Source organism: Pan troglodytes, chromosome 5 (assembly GCF_028858775.2).
Source record: "Pan troglodytes isolate AG18354 chromosome 5, NHGRI_mPanTro3-v2.0_pri, whole genome shotgun sequence".
Lineage (NCBI taxonomy): Eukaryota > Metazoa > Chordata > Mammalia > Primates > Hominidae > Pan > Pan troglodytes.
In genome coordinates, this window is record NC_072403.2 from 122,378,682 (window position 1) to 122,404,688 (window position 26,007).

At 42.7% G+C, this 26,007-nt stretch overlaps 1 protein-coding gene and 1 long non-coding RNA gene across 17 annotated transcripts in view; one reads left to right on the forward strand and one right to left on the reverse strand.

Moving 5' to 3' along the window:
- Positions 1 to 26,007, reverse strand: part of SLC22A16 (solute carrier family 22 member 16) — a 73,254-nt gene that overhangs the window by 35,450 nt on the left and 11,797 nt on the right. For 2 of the 16 annotated variants that reach the window (XR_010158141.1, XM_063813356.1), the window contains exons 1-2: positions 16,357 to 16,545; positions 13,258 to 13,426 (exon numbers count right to left, since the gene is read on the reverse strand). The exons of 3 other annotated variants lie outside the window; for them this stretch is intronic. Coding sequence is in view for 2 of the 13 variants with exons in the window: in XM_054686897.2 (XP_054542872.1) it covers positions 16,797 to 16,849 (53 nt within the window). In the remaining 11 variants the exon portion in view is untranslated. Of the gene's footprint in view, positions 1 to 13,257; positions 13,526 to 15,656; positions 15,817 to 16,356; positions 16,759 to 16,796; positions 16,947 to 26,007 lie in introns of those variants that run through there. 11 more of the 16 variants (XR_010158140.1, XM_063813354.1, XM_063813355.1 and 8 more) reach the window with 10 other exon arrangements.
- On the forward strand, positions 15,371 to 19,695 carry LOC104006948 (uncharacterized). The gene is made up of 2 exons (XR_680949.3): positions 15,371 to 15,949; positions 19,568 to 19,695. It is a non-coding gene; the product is annotated as an uncharacterized LOC104006948 (long non-coding RNA).

Sequence of the window (26,007 nt, forward strand, 5' to 3'; positions counted from 1 at the left end):
CCCCACAAAATTCCAACCCCTGAAATTAAGAGGCATAGCAGACCTTTCAACAGGTGACTTAATTATTTATATTGAAAACAGAATCAGTTAAGGCAATCACCAACATTCCTATAAAACCATTAAAATAGGAGGTAGGTGATAGGTCCTGTCCGATCAAACTGAGGTCAAATTGCACCATTGACACATGTGATCTCCATCGCCCTTCTTCCTTTGCAGACCTGCCCACCCCGCTGCATCCTGATGCTCCCTCTCACTGGAAGATGCTTCTGACCATCCCTCAGCTCAGCAGTTCTCACACTTTTTGGTCTCAAGAGCCTCTATATTTTTACAAATTTTGAGGATTCCAAAAGGCCTTTCTTTATGTGGATCATATTTATCACCTTTTATGTATTAGAAATTAAAATGGAGAAAGAGAGGAGGAAAGAGAGCCAAGGTCTGCCAGGGAGCCCACAGGAAGAAGCTGGGGCAGAGAAAAGGAAAACAGCAAGAATCTGGCACAGACTGGCCCCTGGGGAGCCCAGAGTCTTACAGAAAGGGTGGATAGGGGTGCATCCCTTCTCACTTCATCCCCGTAACAAACTGCTGACTACCAAATTGTGGGACAGCCCCTCTGCCTTCGTGACCCTGGGCAATGCTGTCAGTGGTGATTTGGGAACTTCCTGAGAATAGAGTGCCAGGTGACCAACTCATGCAGGAGTGCTGGCACTCCCCTCAGGCCTGAACTGAGATGGTGGACACCATACTGGTTGTGAACCTGTTCTGAGCCACTGCCCTGCCCAAGCAACCTCAGCCTTTGTGATGTTGTATCACCAGATCCCCCAGAAACATACCCCACAACCACTCTGACTTTGGCAACCATGGGGGACCAGCAGGACCCTGGGGAGCTGCAGGAACCCCAGAAATCTAGCCCTCAGTGCAGGTTGCTTCTAGAGGGAGCACAGCCCACCAAAGTGCTCCTTGGGACAAAGGAAATGCAGGCACAGGACCAGTCTCTGAAAGGGGCGGTAGTAGTAACTGGGAAGGGACATGGAGAGGGGACTATTTCCTACTCAACCCATTCACTGTTGCAGATGCAGCAGAGGCTTTCCCTGCTGGAAGCTGGCATTAGTGCAATTGAAGAAAGGCTTTCTAGCACTTTTCACAGTGGCTGCATCCCCACTGAAAGTGAGGTGGTACTACCTGGGCTTTCAGAAAAGGCAGGGCCCATCTACCGCTCCCTACACAAAGTAGCAATGCCCCTGCAAGGACAGACAAGCCACAGAGCTGACTGTTCTGGACTGGAGAAAGAGGCTCTGACCCGAGGCCATTTTGGTGGTAGCCACAATCGAAGCCTTCTCACAGACCTCAGGAGTGGCCAGGAGCCAAAGGACAGTGTTTATAAGAACTGAGGGTTATGAGTGCTGCGAAAGGGGCATGATAGGTAGTGGATCATGTTCTTGTCTGCCCAGGATGAGGAGCTGGTGCAGCCCCCTGCTGCCCCCTACCCCTGAGACCTCAGCACCCCCATCAAGGAAGGGGCTTCCACTCACCTTCGGATGACCTGAGGGTGAGCTAGCTCTTCTTACCCTCAAGTGTCACTTACTGGACTAGAGACTGAACTGCATCATCAAACAAAAAACCTGCTGTCAGAAGAGCACAGTGCTAGTGTATGAGATAAGCTTCCTGAGACCTCCACACTCCTAGCCCTACAGAAGATAGTGTGTCAGCTCATACACCCTACACATCACTGCAACAAGCAGCATCTGGGAAAGCCACCACACAAATGATATCCATAACCAAGGAACCCATAGAGACCCTTGGCCCCCTGAAAGCACCCAGAAACAAAGCCAAACAATCCTACACAATATATACTACAGCCACACCCTCAAGCGAAAAAAGAATACAAACTTTAAAAGTCTCATTCAAATGTTGGCAAATTCAAAAATAGGAGGCAACAGCTCTGTATTTGTCCATTTTCACGCTGCTGATAAAGACATACCGAGACTGGGCAATTTACAAAAGAAAGAGGTTTATTGGACTTACAGTTCCACAAGGCTGGGGAGGCCTCACAATCATGGCAGAAGGCAAGGAGGAGTAAGTCACATCTTATATGGATGGCAACAGGCAAAGAGAGCGCTTGTGCAGAGAAATTCCCATTTTTAAAACCATCAGATCTTGTGAGACCCATTTACTGTCACAAGAACAGCACGGGAAATACCTGCCTCCATGTTTCAATCATCTCTCACCACATCCCTCCCACAACACATGGGAATTATGGGAGTTAAAAGATGAGATTTGGGTGGGACACAGAACCAAACTATATCAAGCTCCTTCAGATGAGAAGGAGTCAGCATAAAAGCTCCGGCTATACAAAAAGACAAAGTGTTTTGACACCTCCAAAGGATCATACTAGCTCTCTAGCAATGGATCCTAACTAAAATGAAAATTCTGAAATGACAGATAAAGAATTCAAAATATGGATTGTAAGAAAGCTCACTGAGATGCAAAAGAAAGTTGAAAATCGACCCCCAAAAACTTAGGACATGAAAGACAAAATAGATATATTAAACTTTAACTATAGTAAAAGACTAGACCAAGCAGAAAAGATAATTTCAGAGCTTGAAGACCAATCTTTCTATTTAAACAAGTCAAACAAAAATAAAGAAAAAAGAATTTTTTAATGAATAAAGTCTTTGAGAAATATGCAATTATGTAAGGGGACCAAATGTATGACTTATATGTAATCCTGAGAGAGAAGAAGAAAAAGTAAGCAATTATATTTAAGAGAATAATTCAGGAAAATTTCCCTGATCTTGCTATAGAGGTAGACATTCAGATGCAAGAAATTCAGAGAATATCTGGGAGATACTATAAAAGATGAATGTCACCAAAGCATATAGTCATCATACTATCCAAGTTTAATGCTAAAGAAAAAAATCTTAAAAGCATCTGGAGAGAAGTGTCAGATCGCCTATAAAAGAAATCCTGTCAGACTAATGAGACTTCTCAGTAGAAATCTTACAAGCCAGAACAGATTGGGGGCCTATTTATAGCCTTCTTAAAGGAAAAAAAAAAAAAGCCTCCCAAGAATTTTATATCTTGCCAAATAAGCCTCATAAAAGAAGGAGAAATAAAGTCTTTCCCAGACAAGCAAACACTAAGGGAATTAATCACCACTTGACCAGTTCTATAAGAACTGCTTAAAGAAGTTATAACCATGGAAATGAAAGGACAATACTTGCCACCGTAAAATCACACATAAGTAGAAAGTTCACAGATCCCATAAAGCAATTACACAATTGAGACTACAAAGCAACTAGCTAACAAAACTCTGACAGGAACAAAACTTCTCATATCATTATTAACCCTAAATGTAAACAACCTCAATGCTCCACTTAGAGGATATAGATGAGCAAAATGGATTTTTTTAAAAAAGACCCAACCATCTGCTACCTACAAGAGACCACTTAATATGTAAAGATACCCATAGTCTAAAGTAAAGGGGGGTAAAAAGATATGTCATGCAAATGGAAAACAAAAAGGAGCAGGAGTTGTTCTTCTTATATCAGATAAAACAGTCTCTAAAGTAACAACAGTAAAAAAAAAAAAAAAAAAAAAAAAGACAAAGAATAGCATTATCCAATGATACAGGGTCTAATTCAACAAAAAGATTTAACTATCCTAAATACATATGCACCCAGCATCAGAGCACCCAGATTTATAACACAAATACTACTAGACTTACAAAAAGAGATAGACAGTCATATAAAAAAGTGAGGGACTTTCAATACCATACTGACAGCAATAAGCTGTCAATGATGACAGATCATTGAGCTTGATCTGTCGATTTGATTATATAAACTTGACCAAATGGACTAAGAGACACCTACAGAACATTCCACCCAACAACCACAGAATATACATTTTTCTCATCTGTGCATAAAACATTCTCTAAAATTCACCATATGCTTGCCCATAAAGCAAGTCTCAATAAATGCAAAAAAAAAAGTCAAAATCATATTAGGATCTTCCCAGACCACAGTGGAATAAAATTAGAAATCAATACCAAGAGGAACTCTCAAAACAACAGAAGTACATGGAAACTAAACAACTTGCTCCTGAATGACTTTTGGGTAAACCATAAAATCAAGGCAGAAATCAAAAAAATGTTTTGAAATGAATGAAAACAGACACAACATACCAAAACCTCTGGGATACAGCAAAAGCAGTGCTAAGAGGAAAGTTTATAGCATTAATTGCTTAAATCAAAAAGACAGATCTCAAATTAACAACCATTTATGCCACACCTCAAGGAACTAGAAAATCAAGAACAAACCAAACACAAAGCTAGCAGAAGAAAAGAATAATAACAAAGATCAGAGCAGATTTGATCTCAATTAAATTGAAACCAAAAAAATCATACAAAGGGTCAACAAAACACAAAGTTGGTTCTTTGAAAAGGTAAACAAAATTGTTAGACGGCTAGCTAGATTAACAAAGAAAAAGAGAAGATTCAGATAAGCACAATCAGAAATGATAAAAGTAACATTACAACTGATAACACAGAAACACAAAGGATCATCAGAGACTACTATGAACATCTCTAAGTGCACACACTAGAAAACCCAGAGTACATGAATAAATTTCTGGAAGCATACAACCCCTCAAGAGAAATAGAAATTCTGAACAGACCAATAACGAGTAATGAAATTGAATCAGTAACAAAAAAATGTAACAATTATGACAAAAAAAGAGCCCAGGACCAGACGGATTCACAGTTGAATTTTATCAGACGTACAAAGAGCTGGAACCAATCTTACTGAAATCATTCCAGAAAATTAAGGAAGAGGAATTCCTCCATAAATAATTCTATGAAACCAGTATCATAGTGATACCAAAATCTGATAAGAACACATCAAAAAAGAAAACTACAGGCCAATATCTCTGATGAACATAGATACAAAAATCCTCAACAAAATACTAGCAAACTGAATCCAACAGCACATCAAAAAGATAATCCATCACAATCAGATGAGTTTTATTTTAGGGATGCCAAGATGGTTCAACATATGCAAGTCAATTAATGTCATTCACCATGTAAACAAAATTAAAAACAAAATACATAAGGTCAACTCAATAGATGCTGAAAAAGCATTTGATAAAATCCAACATCCCTTCATGATAAAAATACAAAACTCAACAAACTAGGCATCAAAGTAACATACCTCAAAATAATAAGAGCCATATATAACAAACCCGTAGCCAACATCATACTGAATGGGGAAAAATAAAATGCATTCCTCTTAAGAACTAGAACAAGACAAGGATTTCACTCTTACAGCTCCTAAATAGCACAGTACTAGAAGTCCTAAACATAGCAATTAGGTAAAAGAAAGAAACAAAAGGTATCCAAACTGAAAAAAACAGTGAAATTATCTCTGTTCCCTGATAACATGATCTTATACCTAGAAAAATCCTAAAGATTCCTCCAAAAGACTCCTAGACTTGATAAACAACTTCAGTAAAGTTTCAAGAAACAAAACTAACGTACAAAAATCAGTTGCATTTCTATACAACACTCAAGCTGCAAACTAAATCAAAAAGTCAATCCCATTTATTATAGCCACACAAACACACAAAATACCTAGGAATACACTTAACCAAAGAAGTAAAAGACCTCTACAAGGAGAACTACAAAACACTAATGAAAGAAATCAGAAGTGACACAAAAAATGGAAAAACATCTCATGCTCATGGATTAGAAGAATCAATACCATTTAAGTGACCATAGTGCCCAAGGCAATCTACAAATTCAATGCAATTCCTATAGAATCAGCATTATTTTTCACAGAATTAGAAAAAACTATTCTGAAATTCACATGGAACCACAGAAGAGCCCAAATAGCCAAAGCAATCCTAAGCAAAAAGAGCAAGGCCAGAGGCATCACATTACCTGACTTCAAACTATACTACAAGGCTATAGTAACCAAACCAGCATGAAACTGGTACACAAATAGACACACAGGCCAATGGAACAAAATAGAGAATCCAGAAATAGAGCCACACACTGACAACCAACTGATCGTCAACAAAATCAACAAAAATAAACAATGGGAAAAGGACTCTCTATTCAATAAATGGTGCTGGGAAAAACTGGCTAGCTATATGCAGAAGAATGAAACTGGATCCCTATCTCTCACCATATACAAAAATTAACTAAGGATGAATTAAAGGCCTAAATGTAAGACCTGACACTCTAAAAGTCCTAGAAGAAAACTTAAGAAAAACTCTTCTGGACATTAGCCTAGGCAAAGAATTTATGACCAAGTCCTCAAGGGTGAACGCAACAAAACCAAAAATAGACAAATGGGAATTAATTCAACTAAAAAGCTTCTGCACAGCAAAAGAAACAATCGATAGAGTACATAACCTACAAAATGGGAAAAATATTTGCAAACCAAACTATGCAGCCAACAAAGAGCTAATATCCAGAATCCATAAAGAACTCAAACAAATTAATACAAAAAAAAAACCATTAAAAAGTAGGCAAAGGACATCAACAGACATTTTCCAAAAGAAGACATACAAGCAGCCAACAAACAGGAAAAAATGCTCAATATTACTAATCATCAGAGAAATGCAAATTAAAACCACAATGAGATACCATCTCATACCATTCAGAATAGCTATTATTAAAAAGTCAAAAATAACAGATATTAGTGAGGCTGTGGAGAAAAGGGAACATTTATACACTGTTAGCAGGAATATGAATTAGTACAACCCCTATGGAAAACATTATCAAGATTTCTCAAAGAACTAAAAATAGAACTACCATTTGATCCAGCAATCCCACTACTGGGTATTTCCCCAAAGGAAAAGAAATCATTATATCAAAAAGACACCTGCATTTGTCTGTTTATCACAGCACTATTCACGATTGCAAAGCCAAGGAATCAACCTAAGAATCCATCAATGGTTAACTGGATAAAGAAAATGTGATATATAGATATAGATATAGATATAGATATCTGCATTCAATCTGATGAGTTATTACACATCATCTAGCCTCTGGAAAACTCTACTGTACTTTCATGAGAGAATGAGAGTTTTTAAAAAGACAGCTAATATCTTAGTATTGCTAGAAAAAAGTTTTGCCCTTGCAGACTTCAAAGACCTACAAGAATTCTCACGTTTTGAGACCTGCTGGTCTAGCCTGTTGCTCTCATACTCCTCTCTCTCCGCGTTTTTTTTCCTTCCAACCTAAATGCCGATTTTCAGTCTCTTTATCCTTCACTGCCAGCTTCTCTCAGTCCTGTCTTTTTACTTGCTTCCGCCTTTCCCATTCTCACTCATTTATGCATTTTCTAGTCCCCATTTTTCCTTCTCTTCCTTCTCTTCTATGAACACAATATGCAGCTGAAGTACCATTCTGTTATTTATGTTGATTTTTTTAAAGAACACCAGGTGAATGTTTTCTATTTCTCTACCAAACCAACAACAGAAGTCCTATAAAAGGTTGAGTTAAAGTCTCATCAGAGCAGAAACTGTGGTTCAGCCACTTTAGTATCTCCTGTAGCACCCAGCACAGTGTGTAGTGCAGTGGCTATAGAATGCTGGAGAATACCTTGGGCTGAAAATGAACAGTGCTGAAATTGACTCATACTCAGTACCCTGCTAAAGAGAGATGTTCAATAGGCCAGTGTATCCAAAAATTTAGCCTGGGTCCCCCATCAGTTAAATTTTAAAAAGTGTATGTGTGCACAGATGTGCATGTAGACATATAAAGTGAACATATATACACACACATATTCATATAATGCTAAATTAACATATTATGTATATTGAAATATAAACTTCCATTTGTACATATTGACTTCTGTGCACACATTCATATATAAAATGGGTGTTTTTTGGTGGCAGTCCAAGGGATCATCTCTACCGCCCACTGGTGAACACACCCCACTTTGGAGACTATCGCAACCTAGTGACCTCTCCAAGTCCTCACAGATAACTGCCAGGCTGGCATGTAGCCACCATTCCTCACTTCTCATAGAACCTCATGTAGATAAATAATAGGTTAAATGGAATGAATTTCAAGTCTTGTGGCTATCAGGACACCACAGGCTGGTCATGTTGGCCACAGTTTCAAAACTGAACTCTATCTATGGCACTGGCCCTTGTAGCTAGCTAGTCCACGAAAGAAAACTACAAAGCAAAATGCAGGCAGGAAGTAAGTAGTGTTCTTCTAGCTCCAGGATGAGAAAGAACACACTAATTCCTATTTTAGGGTCTCTTTGGGATGGGCAGCCAACAGAAGAGCTTGGAGCCCCAGTGCTTGATGGGCTAATGGGAGCTAGCTCTGTTTTTTCCAAAAACATTAATATGTCCCTGCCAGTAGTAAAATGATCAGAAATCAGGCCAGGCATGCTGGCTCATGCCTGTAATCCCAACACTTTGGGAGGCCAAGGCAGGTGGATTACCTGAGGTTGGGAGTTCAAGACAAGCCTGGCCAACATGGTGAAACCCTGTTTCTACTAAAAATGCCAAAAACTAGCCAGGCATAGTGGCACGTGCCTGTAGTCTCAGCTACTCAGGAGGCTGAGACAGGAGAATTGCTTGAATCTGGGAGGCGGAGGTTTCAGTGAGCCAAGATCACACCACTGCACTCTAGCCTGGGTAAGCGAGTGAGGCTCTGTCTCAAAAAAAAAAAAAAAAAAAAAGGAGAAGAAGAAGAAGAAAAAGAAAAAGAAAAAAACAAATCAGCCTCAGTCCATCCTAGACAGAGGGGTTGGGCAGGAACAGTAGGCTGAGAAGACAGGCCGGTGTTGCTCTTGCTCAAAAGACCCCACAGGCTAACATCTTGGCTTGAAGATGAGTGGTGCTGACCCTCACACCTGCAGGTCAGAATCCCTCGTCCCCAGCCCCTGCACTGGCTGCCGTGTCACCACAGAGCCTTGGGGTTGCTATATTGCCTGTGGCCTCATGGGGGTGAGCACCTAGCATGGCTGGTGGGTCACCTGCCCTTGGGAAGCAGGCTTGTCCATTCAGAAGGTGTTTCTTCCTTCCCTGGCATTTTCTCAAGAAGCATCTTCCAGTCAATAAGAACGGCTCTCTTAAGAGACTCCTTGACCCTACAGTGCCATCCAGTCTGCTTCTATTGCACAGATTGTAGATGGGCTTCATCTTACACAGCAGAAGTCAATTCTCCCCTCTTTACTCTCCTCTATTCACTCCTGCCTGTACTGTACATGGCAGCTTATTCAGCATTGTCTTGGTCACTGTGCATAATACTAACATCTTAGGCCGGGCGCAGTGGCTCATGCCTATAATCCCAGCACTTTGGGATGCTGAGGCGGATCACTTGAGGTCAGGAGTTCAAGACCAGCCTTGAACTCCTGGTGAAACCCCATCTCTACTATAAATACAAAAATTAGCCAGGCAGTGGCGGGCAACTGTAGTCCCAGCTACTCAGGAGGCTGAGGCACGAGAATAGCTGGAACCTGGAAGCATACGTTGCAGTGAGCCAAGATCGTGCCACTGCACTCTAGCCTGGGCAACACAGAGAGACCCTGTCTCAAAAATAAATAAATACTAACACCTTACATTGGATCATACTTTAAAGCATGTTCACACTCATTATCTCATTTAATCATCCCAACATACATCAGAGTTTGTGAGCCAGCTGACAAACTAAAAAAAATCTTTGCTTAGTGAATCGCCGATGTAAATAAAGTGGGAAATTAATCTTGTTTAAGAAAACAGTTCATATGTACTAATTTTTTGTAAAATCAAGCACCTAGGTGTCTCTGCTTTGCTAAAAGACATTACACTAATGGGTGTTATTGTATGCTCTTGTTAATAATAAAACTTGACTTCCCTAAAAGTAACCAGTAGTCAACATCACAAAGATATCAACTCTCCCAAAGTTAATTTATAAATTTTATTTTCAGCAGTGTCTGTAACTGCAAAACATAGAAAACTGAAATGTCCATTGACAGGAGACTGGTTAAAGAAATTATGGTGAAAGTATAATAAAAGTGTAGATACTCCTAGGAGATCCCAGAGGGAAAGGGTAGCATGTAGTTTTTAACTAAAGGAGTATTCCTAGTCTGAGAATCACCCCATCCAGATCATTACAGTGTGGCTTGTGGTGGGCCAGCATCTACCCGCTAGACACCATGGCAATAAGGGGCATGAAAATCAGGTCCTCTTGAAACTAAATTTTGTTGAGAGCCTAAGGAGCACCCTATAATAACAATCCCATATGAATATGACTGGAAATAGAACATAAATCATGTATGTATGGTGCACATATTTATAATTATTTGACTCCCATCCCTGAAATTTCAACTCAGCAAACGACAACACAGCCCCTGCAAACAGCAGGCATGTTTAACTTGCCTAAAGTTTACCTGAGGCATTTGGGTTTGTTCCCTAACTAGTCTCTACCTGGAACAGCTCCACCACTGAAAAGCTCAGGTTCTGAGCATGACCTCCCACCCTCTTACTTCCCCCATCCTTCCCACTGACCCCATTTCCAGCACCATTCAGACGTCCAGTCTTCAGATCCTACCAGCTTCTTCAGTTTGTTTCTACCTTCCTGGCCTCAGTTTTTTTCTTCCTCAGCCAGTGACCCCCACAGTCATCACCACATCACCAGAACTATTCTCTCTCTCTCTTCCCCTCTCCTTCTCTCTTTGTGTCTTTTTCTCTTGTGCACACACACACACACACACACACATACACCAACACAGCACCCACCCTGGCAGGCCTCTGAAGCTAGGATTTGTCTTTTCTGTCCCCCTCTTAGCAATCGTGATTCAGGAGGTCTAAGGTGGGGTCAAGGCCCCTACAAGCTTAAGAAGCTTCTTAGGAGATGCTGATACGGATGAAAACATTGCCCCAGGATATCTAGTTTTCTGGTTAAACTATGTACTGGTACAAGGTTTGACATTCAAAATACTGGACAATTGTTGTGGAGCAACTGAAAAACCAATAAACAGCTTGTGAGGGTGACATTTGTTATAACCATTTTGCAAAACTCTCTGGCAGGGGACCACATGCACCGCCTGTGACAGCATCTCCTAGGTATCTACCCAGCGAAATGCATACACAGGTAGAGCCACATGCCACAAAACGACGTTTCGGTCAATGATGAACCACATATACAACAGTGGTCCCATAAGATTATAATATTAATACCATATTTTTACCACACCCTTTCCATGTTTAGGTACACAAATACTTCCCATTGTGTTACAATTGCCTACAGTATTCAGTACAATAACATGCTGTGCAGGTTTGTAGCCTAGGAGCAGTGGGCTATACCATAGAGCCTAAATGTGTAGCAGGCTGTACCATCTAGGCTTGTGTAAATAAAATCTGTGATGTTTGCAGAACAACAAAATCACCTAACGATGAACTTCTCAGAAGTATCTCTGTCGTTAAGCAAAATATAACCCTACCCTAAAAGACAAATGCAAGAAAGGCAACTCATAAAAGCCCAACCTGGACACAGTCTAAACGTCTGTTGACAGTAAATGAATGAACTGTGAAATATTTGTGCCATTAAATACTATGTAGCTGTGAAAATCGACTAACCTCTGTGACACACAATATGGGTGGATCTCACAAACACAGTGTGGAACAAAAGAAGCCAAAGGGCAAGTACCTTTTACCCCACTTATGTAACATTTAGTATCGTTGATGTAAGGACAGTAGTGAGCTTGGGGGACAGGGACGGAGTAGGGCTTGGGAGAAGGCATAAGAGGAGATGATTTGGGTGGGGGTAACACAGGTGTGTTCACTGTATGACAACTCATCAGGCTGTAGATTATGGTGGACACTTTTCTGCATATATGTAATATATCAATTTAAAAGTTTTCTATCTACAGCGCCCAGCGAGAGGGAAAAGTATTCAGCAACACCCCTGCTGAGGCACAGCTGGAACAGGTGCCAGGCATGCCTAATCTGTCCACAAGATACTGGGCCAGCTGGACTGCAGCCCTGGGTGGCCACCTGATCCCTATTGACAAGGGGGCATTTTCCCTGAGCAACAGATTATCTACCCAACTTCCACTTGACGTCTCCACCTGGAATTCCTACAAGGAACTCAAGGTAAACCAATCTCAAACTGAGCTCGATATCTAGGCCTGCCCCGCCTGGAGGGTAACTTTCTGAGTTTAGGCTACCATCACCCACACAAACTAGAAATCCAGGGCATGGGACATGGGGTGGGCTAGGAGGGGCATGTGGTCCCATTCACTTCTCCTTCATGCCTTAGGGCCAAGAGCTCCCATCAACTCCACCTGCTAAAACTGTCTGGTTCTCCCTGCCCACACTCCCACTCTCCAGACCCTCTTTCTCTCACACCTGGGCTCTTATCTAGGTCTTCACTGGCCCCCTTGCCCCACTCGCTGCCCCTCCAATCCACCCTCTGCACTGCAAAGTAATCTTCTGATACCCAAACTTTGCAAAAACACTCGTGGAGATGACTGTAAGCTTACCTCTTGCCTCTCTCACTCTCATATTTTATACCCCCAAAATAATAAACCACTAAGTGGCCCCCAATCAAGCCATGCTAGTTCACATAAACACGCTTTCCATGTGCTAGAAAGGTCCTAAGCACTCCTTCAATTCAAATTTCCCTTTCCCTTTTGCAAGAATAACCTCTTGAAAAAAAACCAAGCCCCATTTCCTTAGGCGTCTAGCATTCTAACACATCACTCTCTCTTTTACAAAGATTCTTGGCCCTCAGAGGTGTCATGCATGTACCCAACCTAGGGGTCCACCAGGACAACAGGCTTATAGATATGACACAGTAATGGAAAAATAATCACACAAACACAATCGGCAGAAAACCCAGAGGCGAGGAAAAGCAAGGGCGGCCAGAAGCCCCAGGGAATGGACCCATGCAATCTGAGTGACGGATGAAGAAAACTGCTTTCAGTCCTAGATTATACCATTCCATATAAAAGCATAACTGGTGGAGCCCATCATGGCTAAGAGCATGGACTCTGGAGCCAGACTGCCAAGGTTTGATCTTGGCCCTGTTACTTACCACCAGGGACCATGAGCAAGATCCTTAGCCTTTCTGTGCCTCAGTTTCCTCATCTAAACTATGGGCTTTGTGGGAATGAAATGAGTTAACACATGGAAAGCACTGTATGACACACCGTAGCTGTATATAAATGATAGATGTTATGATGTTCACACACTGAAGTCAAAAAAGAGCCAGAAAAACTCTATATACTGAAACAAAACAAAACAAAACCCTACCTCTATCCATCGATGAAGGTCTGCCACAGGCTCCACATTCCAACTCTAAACTTTTAAACCGTCTCTCCTCTTAACCCAGGACAACTAACTCAGGGATCCAGGTTCAGATCCTCCCAACACAGGTGCCTAAATTTCAGTCTTCTCAATTTCTTTTCATGTGGAGCTTAAGCTGTGAAGTTTATGGAAACGATATGGTTTCAGGAGAAATCCTGGAATGGTATTTCAGTTCTTCTCAGGTATCCTGTTTTCCCTTTTTTTTTTTTTTGAGACGGAATCTCGTTCTGTCGCCCGGGCTGGAGTGCAGTGGCGCAATCTCGGCTCACTGCAAGCTCTGCCTCCTGGGTTCACGCCATTCTCCTGCCTCCGCCTCCCAAGTAGCTGGGACCACAGGCCCCCGCCACCATGCCAGGCTCATTTTTTTGTATTTTTAGTGGAGACGTGGTTTCACTGCATTAGCCAGGGTGGTCTCGATCTCCTGAACTCGTGATCTGCCCGCCTCGGCCTCCCAAAGTGCTGGGATTACAGGCGTGAGCCACCGCACCCAGCTTTTTTTTTGTTTTTTGTTTTTTGTTTTGAGACGAAGTCTCGCTCTGTCGCCCAGGCTGGAGTGCAGTGGCGTGATCTTGGCTCACTGCAACCTCCACCCCCTAGGTTCAAGCGATTCTCCTGCTTCAGCCTCCCGAGTAGCTGGGATTACAGGCGCCCGCCACTGTGCATGGCTAATTTTTGTATTTATAGTAGAGACGGGGTTTCACCATCTTGGCCAGGCTGGTCTCGAGCTCCCGACCTCGTGATCTGCTTGCCTCAGCCTCCCAAAGTGCTGGGATTACAGGCATGAACCACCGCACCTGGCCTGTTTTCCCCTTTTAAAGGTGACTAGAATAGTGCTTCCTTATTCTAGAAATGACCAATGAGAAATGAGAGGTAATCAGGGTTCTCTACTTTAGGGGTCCCCAAGCCCCGGGCCATAGACCAGACTGGTCCATGGCCTGTTAGAAACTGGACCACACAGCAGGAGGTGAGCAGCGGCCAGCGAGCATTACCTCCTAAGCTCCACCTCCTGTCAGATCAGCGGCGGCATTAGATTCTCATAGGAACGTGAACCCCATTGTGAACTGCGCATGCGAGGGATCTAGGTTGAGTGCTCCTTATGAGAATCTAATGCCTGATGATCTGAGGTGAAACAGTTTCATCCTGAAACCATCCTCCCGACCCCACCACAGGTCTGTGGAAAAAATGTCTTCCACGAAACCAGTCCCTGGTGCTAAAAAGGTTAGGGACCAGGTCTGTGGAAAAAATGTCTTCCACAAAACCAGTCCCTGGTGCTAAAAAGGTTGGGGACCACTGCTCTACTTAACACTTTCACTAGGATCCCTTAAAGAGAGGACTAAATAATCATCACAATAACTTTCCTTTCTGTTTATAAAGAATAGAGACCAATTAGAACAAATACCTGAGAAAAATGTGGTACTGTGTTGCAGTCACACAGTCTTCATCTTCTGCTATATAAGCAGTGGTTTGTTACCCTTTTCCCTCCTGTAAGCTGCTTTCACGAGTCAACCCTGACCACCAATATGGGAACTCAGGTAATGATAATAGCCATGACTTATTGAGAACTTACTGAATAATAAGACTTTTGCATACATTATGGTGGCCAGCTAAGAGCTGTCTCCTCAAACCCATTTGCCCCCTCTTCACCGTAGTGAGCTGTCATCATGGGTGAGCAGCTGCTCCAGGCACAGACAGGGAGCCCCATGCAGTGGATGACAGAGCTGTCCCACTTGCCAGGGTCCTTGAATGGCCTCGTGGCACAGATCCTGCTGTGGGCAGTTACTGGAGAGGTATAAACTTCCATCTGAGGAATCTGTTTGATAGGGCACTTTAGTCAAACACCAACTAATATAATTACCTCAGCTAATCCCTAAAAAACGCAGGGGAACTAAGATGTTAGTACCATCTACCTCATTGAGTTACTGTAAAGATGAGAAACTGCATGCAGAGTCCTCATATACACATTTTCACTACTCCTATTTGAAAACATTTGTACTATTATTAGCCCCATTTTACAGATAAGAAAGTGGTAAACAAAATGCTCAAGACCGTATAGTTAATGTGTGGTAGCGCCAGAGTGGGAACTTAGACATCCAGCCTTAAAACTGATCTTTTAACCTCTGTGCTATTCTGCTTCCAGAAGGATGAAATGAGATCATACATAAAGAGCTTGGCCCAGCCGAGGAGCCGTCACCTAACCGTGCTCAGGAGTGCATCATGGTTGAGAGTGTGAGCTGTGGAGGTGATGGGCATCCAACGGCATCCAATTCTGCCCTGCTAGTATTATATTTGTGCTTAGGCAGAAACCTTGGTTTTCTCATCTGTGAAAAGAGGGTGATACTACCAACCTTATAAGGCTGTAGTGAAGATTAGAGGAAGTAACATGTACCAACGGCTTATGACCGAGCCAGGCACAAGGCAGCGTTCAATGATGCAAGCAGAGGAAGCAGGGAACAGCTGGGGCTTCCTGCCCGTTTCCTCTGTCCTAACAGCTCCTTTTTGCAGACACTGGGAATCAAAACCAAAACGCATGCAACCTTCCACCTTGAAGAACAGCACCACATCACCTCTTTGCTAAGCCTGATTCCCGTTTTCTGGATAGGAAACTGACACACAAAGTATCTCCAGAATCATATCAGAGGTAAGTAGCAGGCCAGGATTGAGACGCAGCTCCAAATCTCCGGCCATAACGCTGCATGGCCCCTCACCCGGCTACCTCCCCTCTCAAAACACTCTGAGTCAGATAGAGGAGCTCTGTCCATGAGTGAACCAACGAATGAATAATTTAAATTTTTTAAATCAATTTGACAAATGAAAAGAGGGTGTACGGAGGTTAAACGTGGTTCCACCATGCGTTGGCTATGAGTCCTTGACCCCGCCAGCTTGTTTCCCAATCACAAAAATAAGGATTTGAACACCTCCTTTGCAGGGTCCCGGTGAACATCAAATGAAGAACTATGTGTAAGCGCCAGGTACAGTGTACCTGGCACGTATTAGGTTTTAATAAACGGCAACCAACTCTGACTAACGGTTGTCCCTGAGGAATACCTGCCAGGCACAGAGGGAAGCCCTACGGAGGCGCGGGGCAGAACTGGGCAGCAGCCGTCTAGGGAAGTGGCGGCGGATTAGAGAAACGGGCGGCCAGGCACAGGCACCCCCTACGAGTGAGATCTGGCCCCTCGAGGGGGGGCCTCCAGCATCTGCTGCCGCGGAGAGCACGCGCCAGGTCCCTCCTGCCCGGCAACAGGCGCACTCCGAGCGAGCCCAGCGCCTCTGCTCACCATGCCAGGTCCCGCTGCCAGAGGCCTAGAGGAGAAGCCCAGCTCGGGCCCGGCGTCTGGACGCCTGTGTCCCGACTGCGCGGGGTAAGGAGGGAGTGGAGATGTTTTCGGATCGCGAGCGCCGCGCGAGAACCCCGCCGCAACTGAAAGAAACAGACACCTCGGCGCCGCCTCCCGCGTGGCGCGCCCCACCCCCCTCCCCCATACCTGCCGAAGTGCCCCACGTGGTCATAAATCCCCTCGAAGTGGCGGGACCCCATGGTGCGGCCGTGCACTGGGCGCCGAGTTAGCCGAGCTCCAGGGGCTGCGGGTAGCGCGCCCCGCCCCGAACGTCCCCGCTCGGCCTCCTGCTCTCCCCGCGCGTCCCAGTGCTCGGGACCAGCGCGAGGCTGTACTCTGTTCCTCCCTCCGTCGCTTGGCCCCTCGGTCCCCACAAGTATCTTCGGCTTTTTTCCTGCCGCCTCGGCCTCCTCCCCGGCGCGCTGTGGTCCCGGCGCCCGCGGTCGCATGGTGCCCTCGCCCCCAGCCCCGCCGCTCTCCCACCCGCCCCGCCGCCCACCCTGGCTCTTGGCACCATGTCTGCGGGGTCGCCACGCTCGAGGGAAGCTCCGACGCCTGGGAAAAGTTGTTGCTGAGAGAGAGCCCAGGGTGGGAATGCAAGGGCTAGGCTCGGTCCGGGGGCCGCAAGAATATATAGCCTTCAGCATGACGCCCCTCAGAAACATGGCTCTCAAACTTTAATGCCTAAGAATCTACTGCAGAACTTGGTTTAAAAGGTACATTTAAGGCTGGGCGCACTTGCTCACGCCTGTAATCCCAGCACTTTGGGAGGCCGACGCGGGCGGATCACCTGAGGTCGGGAGTTCAAGACTAGCCTGACCAACATGGAGAAACCCCGTCTCCACTAAAAATACAAAATTAGCCGGGCGTGGTGGCACATGCCTGTAATCCCAGCTACTCGGGAGGCTGAGGCAGAAGAATCGCTTGAACCCTGGAGGCGGAGGTTGCGGTGAGCCAAGATCGTGCCATTGCACTCCAGCCTGAGGAACAAGAGTGAAACTCCGTCTCAAAAAAAAATAAAAGTACAATTAGGCCGGCGTGGTGGCTCAGGCCTATAATCCCAGTGCTTTGGGAGGCCGAGGCAGGAGGATTGCTGGAGCCAAGGAGTTTGAGACCAGCCTGGGCAACATATAGCGACACCTCGTCTATACAAAAATAAAAAATAAATAAATGTACATTTATTTTGAGACTCCATCCCTGATGATTCAGGATGCCTGGGGAACAGGAATCTGATTTTTTTTTTTTTTTTTTTTTTTGAGACGGAGTCTCGCTCTGTCGCCCAGGTTGGAGTGCAGTGGTGCAATCTTGGCTCACTGCAAGCTCCACCTCCCGGGTTCAAACCATTCTCCTGCCTCAGCCTCCCAAGTAGCTGGGAGGTGCCCGCCACCACGTCCGGCTAATATTTTGTATTTTTAGTAGAGACGGGGTTTCACCGTGTTAGCCAGGATGGTTTCGATCTCCTGACGTCGTGATCCGACCGCCTTGGCCTCCCGAAATCTGATTTTTAATAAGCAGACCACGGCATTCCAAGCCACACTTTGGAGTGGGCAGGGGTTTGGCCCATAGCCAACCCAGGCAGGGGGTGACCTTCCTTCTGGAAGGTATCAGGTGAATGAACTTTAGGGAAGAAAGGACAATGGCTGGTCCACAGCACTGAAGCAGAAAAGCCAGTTTCCGACTATATCCACAGTGAGAGTTGCCTACTCTAGTCAGCCTGGCAGTCACTGGCCCCACTGTTGGCGTGCTATTCCACTCTATAAGGCCACTAAACCTTGAGTTCCTAGAGAACAGGGATGCATTCTCTTCGTCACTTTGGTAGCCTCAGTTCCATAGCAAATGCCCTCTCTCTGAACTTCTCCACCTCATCCTTAAAATCTGAGCACACATATCCCTTCCTCAGAGAAGTCCAACAGTTTGAGGGCCAGGACAGAGCTCTACCAGAGCAGAGCATCAAGAGTGGGTCTGATGGCTCCGAGAAGCGGCAGGATCTTGCAAGGCTGTGTTGAACATTTTACTTTGACCAAAGGACAAAGAGAACTCCCTGTAGACAGTCTTAAAGCAGAAGAGTAACAGGAGCAAACTTGTACTTGAATAATATTTGAAAGAGAGGAGAGTCCATTTCCCAAAGTGCTTCCCTCCCCTACTTGTCACAGAGCCTACAATAACACCATTAAAAATTGACTTATTTTTGTTATGCACAATCCTATCTAGACATTCTCTTCTGAAACATAAATACTCTTGGAAGGACTAATCCCTTAAGTAATAAACAACTTGGAGAGGGTTTTTAAATTAGATAGTTTCCTGCTAACTAAAGAGACTTAAGAAAGCCTAAGTTCTTCAGGTGAGGAATGCTGGAGGGATACCAGGTGGGGGGAAGATGAGAGGGTAGTGAGGAGTAGTTATGTCAAGGGCTGAGCCTAGGAGGAAAGGTGGGGGCCATGGCAGCCAGTCAAGACGCCATATTGCTTCAAAGCACCAAAGGGAGAGTTACCTGGAAAAGATATGGAGAAATTGAACTTTGATATGAACACTATTCTTATTACACCAGATAGAAATGTCACAATATGGATAAAATGGATGAATTACTGAAAAATACAATCTAACAACACTCAAGAAGAAATAGATAACCAAAATAGGCCTACATCTATTAAAGAAATTGAATATGCAATTAAAAACCTTCTGATATAGTTTGGATGTTTGTCCTCTCCAAATCTCGTGTTGAAATGTAGTCCCCAATGTTGGAGGTGGGGCCTGGTGGGAGGGGTTTGGATCATGGATCCTTCATGAATGTCTTGGTGCCATCCTCCCCAGTAATGAGTGAATTCTCAGTTATGAGTTCACACAATATCTGGTTGTTTGAAAGAGTCTGGAACTTCCTCCTCCTTCTCTCTTGTTCCTTCTCTCACCATGTGATTCAGGGACCACTTCATCTTCTGCCATGACTGGAAGCTTCCTGAGGCCCTCAACAGAAGCAGATGCTGGCACTATGCTTCATGTACAGCCTGCAGAACCATGAGCCAAATAAATCTCCTTTCTTTATAAATTATCCAGTCTCAGGTATTCCTTTATAGCAATGCAAATAGACTAACACATGTTTCCACAAAGAAAACCCCAGGGTTGGCCACGTGCAGTGAGTCACACCTGTAGTCCTAACACTTTAGGAGGCTGAGGCAGGAGGATCGCCTGAGCCAAGGAGTTTGAGACCAGCCTGGGCAACATGGTGAAACCTCATCTCTATAAAAAATGCAAAACATTTGGCCAGGCATCATGGTGCACGCCTGTTATCCTAGCTACTTGGGAGGCTGAGGTGGGAGGATTACTTGAGCCTGGAAGGTCGAGGCTGCAGTGAGCCGTGACTGGGCCACTGCACTCCAGCCTGGGTGACACAGTGAGACCCTGCCTCAAAAAAAGGAAAAAAGAAAAAGAAAAGAAAGAAAGCCCCAGATTCAGACATTTAAGGTAGAAATAATATTGATTCTGCACAAACTGTTCAAGGAAGTTGAAGATGAGTGAATACGTCCCAAATCACTGAATGGTCCAGCATTACTCTGATATCAAAACCAGGCAAAGACCTTACAAGGCAAGAAAACTATACACCAATATACCTATATGAACATAGATGCAATAATTCTCAACAAAACTTTAGCAAATTGGATGTCTCTTTATATTTAAAAGGACAAGTACATCATGAGCACATGAGATTTATCACAAGAATGCAAGAGTGATTTAACATCTGAAAATCAAGCAATATAATTTACCATACTAACAGACCATATGAAAAAACATGATTATCCCAGTCAATGCAAAAAACACATTTGGGAGAAGCCAACACCTTTTCATAATAAAAACACTGAACAAACTAAGAATAGAAGGGAATTACATCCATCTCATAAAGGGCATCTCCAAAAAACAACCCATAGCTAACAGTATACTTCATGTGAAAGACTGTATGTTTTCTCCCTAAGATTGGGAACTAGATAAAGATGTCTGTTCTCACTGCTTCTATTCAGCTTTGTATGGGGGGTTCTAACCAGAGCATTAGGTGGAAAAAAAGGCATTCAGATTGAAAAGGAAGAAATAAAACTGTGTTTATTCACAGATGACATGGTCAAATATAGAGAAAATCTGATGGAATCTATTTTTAATAGCTACTAGAATAAGTGATTTTAGCAAAGTTACAGGATATAAGATTAATATACAACAGTCTACTGTATTTCTATATACTAGTAAGGAACAATTAGAAATTGGAATTTTTTAAATACTGTTTTCTTCTTTTTTTTTTTTTTTTGATATAGGGTCTTACTGTGTTGTCCAGGCCGGACTGCAGTAGAATGATCATAGTCCACTGCAGCCTCAACCTCCTGGGCTCAAGTGATCCTCCCACCTCAGCCTCCTGAGTATTTGTGACTTCAGGCATGCACCACCATGCCCAGCTAATTTTGTAAATTTTTATTTATTTTTTCTTTTTTCCCCTCTTTTGTAGAGAACACGGTCTCGCTATATTGCCCAGGCAGGTCTCAAACTCCTGGGCTTAAGCTATACCCCACCTTTGCTTCCCTAAATGATAGGATTACAGGCATGATCCACTATGCTTGGCTATTTTTATTTCTTTTGTAAAGTGGAGGTCTCACTATGTTGCCTAGGCTGATCTTGAACTCCTAGGCTCAAGCAATCCTCCTATCTCAGCCTCCCAAAGCCATGCTGGGATTACAGGCATGAGCCACCAGGCCCAGCCTAAAATACCATTTTCAATAACACTAAAAATATACTTAGGGATAAATCTGACAAAAATATGCAAGATCTGTACACTGAAAACTAGGTATGAATATGTATTGTGCAACTTGCTCTTTCCCTTGAACATCTGTTTGTGAAATTCATCCATATTGATACATGCAGCTCTAATCCATTCTTTTTCATTGCTACATAGTATTCCATTGTCTCAATAAACCACAATTTACTTAACCATTTTCTTATTGATGGACAGGCAGGTTATAGCCAAAATCTTACTACAGCAACATTGCTATAAACTGTCCCTCTGTACATATTTGTGAGTTTTTCTAAGGTATATCTCCAGGAGTTGCTGTGTTATATGTATACCCTATAACACAACAACCCCTGGAAAACTGCTTAGAAAAGCTTAAAATATTAAATATTGCCAAATTGCTTTCTAAAGTGATTATAACAATTTACCTTCCACTCAAGAGAGTATAAAAGTTCTAATGTCCCCACATCTTTGCCAATACTTGGATCATCACACTCTTAAAGATTAGTCCATTAAAGAGATGTAAAATAGTATTATATTGGGGTTTTAATTTGCATTTCCCTAATTAGTAGTGAGGTTTTACATCTTTTCATATGTTCATTGATCGTTTGAGTTTTCTCTTCTGATAATTGTTTATTCATATTTTTTGCACATTTTTCTATTAAGTTATTTTTATTTATATTGATTTGTAAGTGTTCTTTGCAGAATCTGGATACCTATCTTTTGTCAGTTAAGTGTTATGAGTAATTGTGTTTTCAATCTCTTTAATGTGTCTTTTGATAATCAAAAGTTTTTAAAATTTTAATGGTGTCAAATTCATAAATGTTTTCCTTTAAGGTTTGTGATTTTGTGTCTTATTTTAAATTTTTTTCATTACCATGAGGCCACAAAAATATTCCCTTCTATTTTCTTCTAAAAGTCTGTATTAGTCCCTTTTCACGTTGCTATAAAGAAACACCTGAGATGGCGTAATTTACAAAGAAAAGAATTGTAATTGGCTCACTATTCTGTAGGCTGTACAGGAAGCATGGTGCTGGCATCTGCTCAGCTTCTGGGGAGGCCTCAGGAAACTTATAATCATAGCAGAGGGCAAAGGGCGAGCAGGCACGTCACATGGCCAGAGTGAAGCAAGAGAGGTAAAGAGGTGCTACACACTTTTGCATGCCCAGATCTCACAGTAACTCACTCACTATCATGGAGAACAACACCAAGAGGTTGGTGCTAAACTATTCATGAGAAATCCCCCTCCATGTTCAGTCATCTCCCACCAGCCCTCACCTCCAACATTGGGGATTACAATTCGACGTGAGATTTGGGCAAGGACACAGATCCAAACCATATCGTCTTAAATCCACTGGAACAGACTGATTTGTTTGAGGTAGAGATCCAGTTTTGGTTTTTCCTCATATAGATGACAAATTGTACCAGCCCCATTTATTGACTACTCCATCCTTTTCCTGCATTACCATCTCTGCCGTCTACAAAGTTTCTATTTATGTGTGGGTTTATTCTGGGATCTCTAACTCTGTTCCATTGGTCTATTTATTTACCCCTGTGCCCATGTGTCTTTATTATTATAGCTTTATACAATTTGCTCCAATCAGTCTTTCACCCTTCCTACTCCAAAATAGTTCTTATCAAAGTCACCATGATCTGTATGTTGCCAATTTTGTTAATTCTTAATATTTATTTTACTCAATCTCCACTGTCAAATAATAATTATTTCAAAAAGTGAAATCATGGCTCACATACACATATAAAATGAATACATGTAAATGATTTTATTTTACTCACTAATAAGGGAACCGGTAAGATGTTACAACCAGTTTAAAGAAGTTAATGAAACTCACATACAAAAGCAATAAGGAATGCTATTCTAAATTTACAAATACAGTCGCGCATTGCAAAACAACATTTTGGTCAACAATGGACCCCATATATGTTGGTATTCCCATAGGGTATAATGGAGCTGAAAAATTCCTGTTGCCTTGTAATATCATAGCTGTCCTAACATCATAGCGTAATGCATTACGCAATGTATTTGTGGTGATGCTGGTGTAAACAAATCCACCGTACTGCCAGTTGTATAAACGCATAGCACATACAATTATGTACAGTGCATAGGACTTGATAATGATCATAAGCAACTGTATTACTAGTTTACGTATTTACTATACTGTACATTCATCATTATTTTAGAGTGTACTCATCGTACTTATAAAAAAAGTTAGCTGTAGGCCGGGCTTGGTGGCTCATGCCTGTAATCCCAACACTTTGGGAGGCTGAGGCAGGCAGATCACCTGAGGTTGGGAGTTTGAGTCCAGCCTGTCCAACATGGAGAAACCCCGTCTCTGCAAAAAATACAAAATTAGCCAGGTGTGGTGGCGGGTGCCTGTAATCCCAGCTACCCGGGAGGCTGAGGCAGGAGAATCACTTGAACCCGGGAGGCAGAGGTTGCGGTGAGCCAAGATCACGCATTGCACTCCAGCCTGGGCAACAAAAGTGAAACTCCGTCTCAAAAGAAAAAAAAAAGTTAGCTATAAAACAGCCTAAGACAAGTCCTTCAGGAGGTGCTCCAGAAGATGGCATTGTTGTCATAGGAGATGACAGCCCCAAGGATATTATTGCCCTTGAAGACATTCCAGTGGGACAAGGAGTAGAGGTGGAAGGCAGTGATATTGATAATCCTTACCCTGTGTGGCCTAGGCTAATGTATGTGTTTCTGTCTTCATTTTTAACAAAAAAGTTTAAAAAGTAAAAAAAAACCAAAAAAATTAATTAAAAAAGTTTATAGAATAAGGATATAAAGAAAAAATATTTTTGTACAGCTGTACAATGTGTTTGTGTATTAAGCTAAATATTATTAGAAAAGAGTCAACAAGATTGTTAAAATTTAAAAGTTCATAGGATAAAAATGTTACGGTAATCTAAGGTTAATTTATTATTGAAGAAAGAAAAACACGTTAAATATATTAGTGTAGCCTAGGTGTACAGTGTTTATAAAATCTACCATCAGGTACAATAATGTCCTAAGCCTTCACATTTACTATCTCTCACTCACTGGCTCCCCCAGGGCAGCTTCCAGTCCTGTAAGCTCCATTCATAGTAAGTGCACTACATACATGTAGCATTTCAAATCTTTTTTACTGTATTTCTACTGTGCCTTTTTAATATTTAGATATGTTTAGATGCAGAAATATTCACCACTGTGTTCCAATTGCCTACAGTATTCAGTTCAGTAACATGCTATTCAGGTTTGTAGCCTCGAAGCAATAGGCTCTACCCTACAGCCTGGTGTGTAGTGGGCTATATCATCTAGGTTTGCGTAAGCACACTGTATGATGTTTGCACAACGACAAAATTGCCGAACAATACCGCATTTCTTAGAACATATCCTTGTGGTTAAGCATCACATGATTATAGATGCAAAACTGGTTTATTCACAGGGCAATTGCATTCTACCAATTCCATCAGTGCAATTAATTGCATTGAACTGGACATAATTTGTTTTCATAGACAAGAATCATTTGCATTATTGTCAGTTTTCTACAACTTAAAAAGTTGTAAAATAGCTCGAAAGCAATGAAAAATAAATATAACCCTGAAGGGTATACTAGACAGAACACTCAATTTTTTTGTCCATTTCAGTGTATTTCACAACGTTTATTGGCACCATAATATTGGTTTGTCCTTCTTGAAACATCTTCCATCTCCCATGCCACCCCAATCTCTTAATTTGCCTGTTCCTTTGCTGCTTGCTATATCTCATTCTCTTAGATCCCTCTCTTCCCAGTTTCTAAGTGTTGGGTGCCCCAAGGCTCTGAGTTCTTCTCTTTTCTTTTTACAGTCTACCTAGGTAATACCACCTTGTCTAAGATTTGGCAAACTATAGCCTATGGGCCAAAATCTGACCCACTATCTGCTTTCTAAAATAAAGTTTTATTGGAACATGGTCATGATCATTCATTCACATATCGTCTGTGGCTGCTTTCATATTATAATGGCAGAGTTGAGTGGTTGGGACAATCCTAAAACACTTACCATCTGGTTCTTTACAGACAATCTTAATGGCTTTCAAAACATACATTGATAATCCCCAGAGTTACATGTCCAACATGACCTCATCCCAGCACTCTAGACTTGTTAACACCTCCACCTTCTCCACATCTCCACCACACATCCCAAAGCCACATTTCACCGTGGCCACCCTCACTCCTGTTCCTCTCCAGCACTTCCCATCTCGGTAAATGACACCCCTGTCCCTGAGTTGCTCAGGCCAAAACCCTTGGTGTCTTTTACTACTCCTCTTTTGCTTTCACACTCCATATCCTTTTCCATTAGAAAATTCTGGTTGCTCTTCCTTTAAAATAGACCCCGATTCTGTTATACTCTGTCTCTCCCAGCTGCTCTCCTTGCTTCCTCCCTCACCCCACATAGCAGGAAGGGGCTCATCAGAAATAGAATCCAGATCAAGTCCCTCCCTTGCTCAGCTGCTTCCTATCATGCTCAGAACAAAATGCAAAGTCCGGCCGCAGCTCTGGCTGCTTCTTTGACCCACCTCCCTACCACTCTTTCTCAACTCCTGCTCCTCTCCAG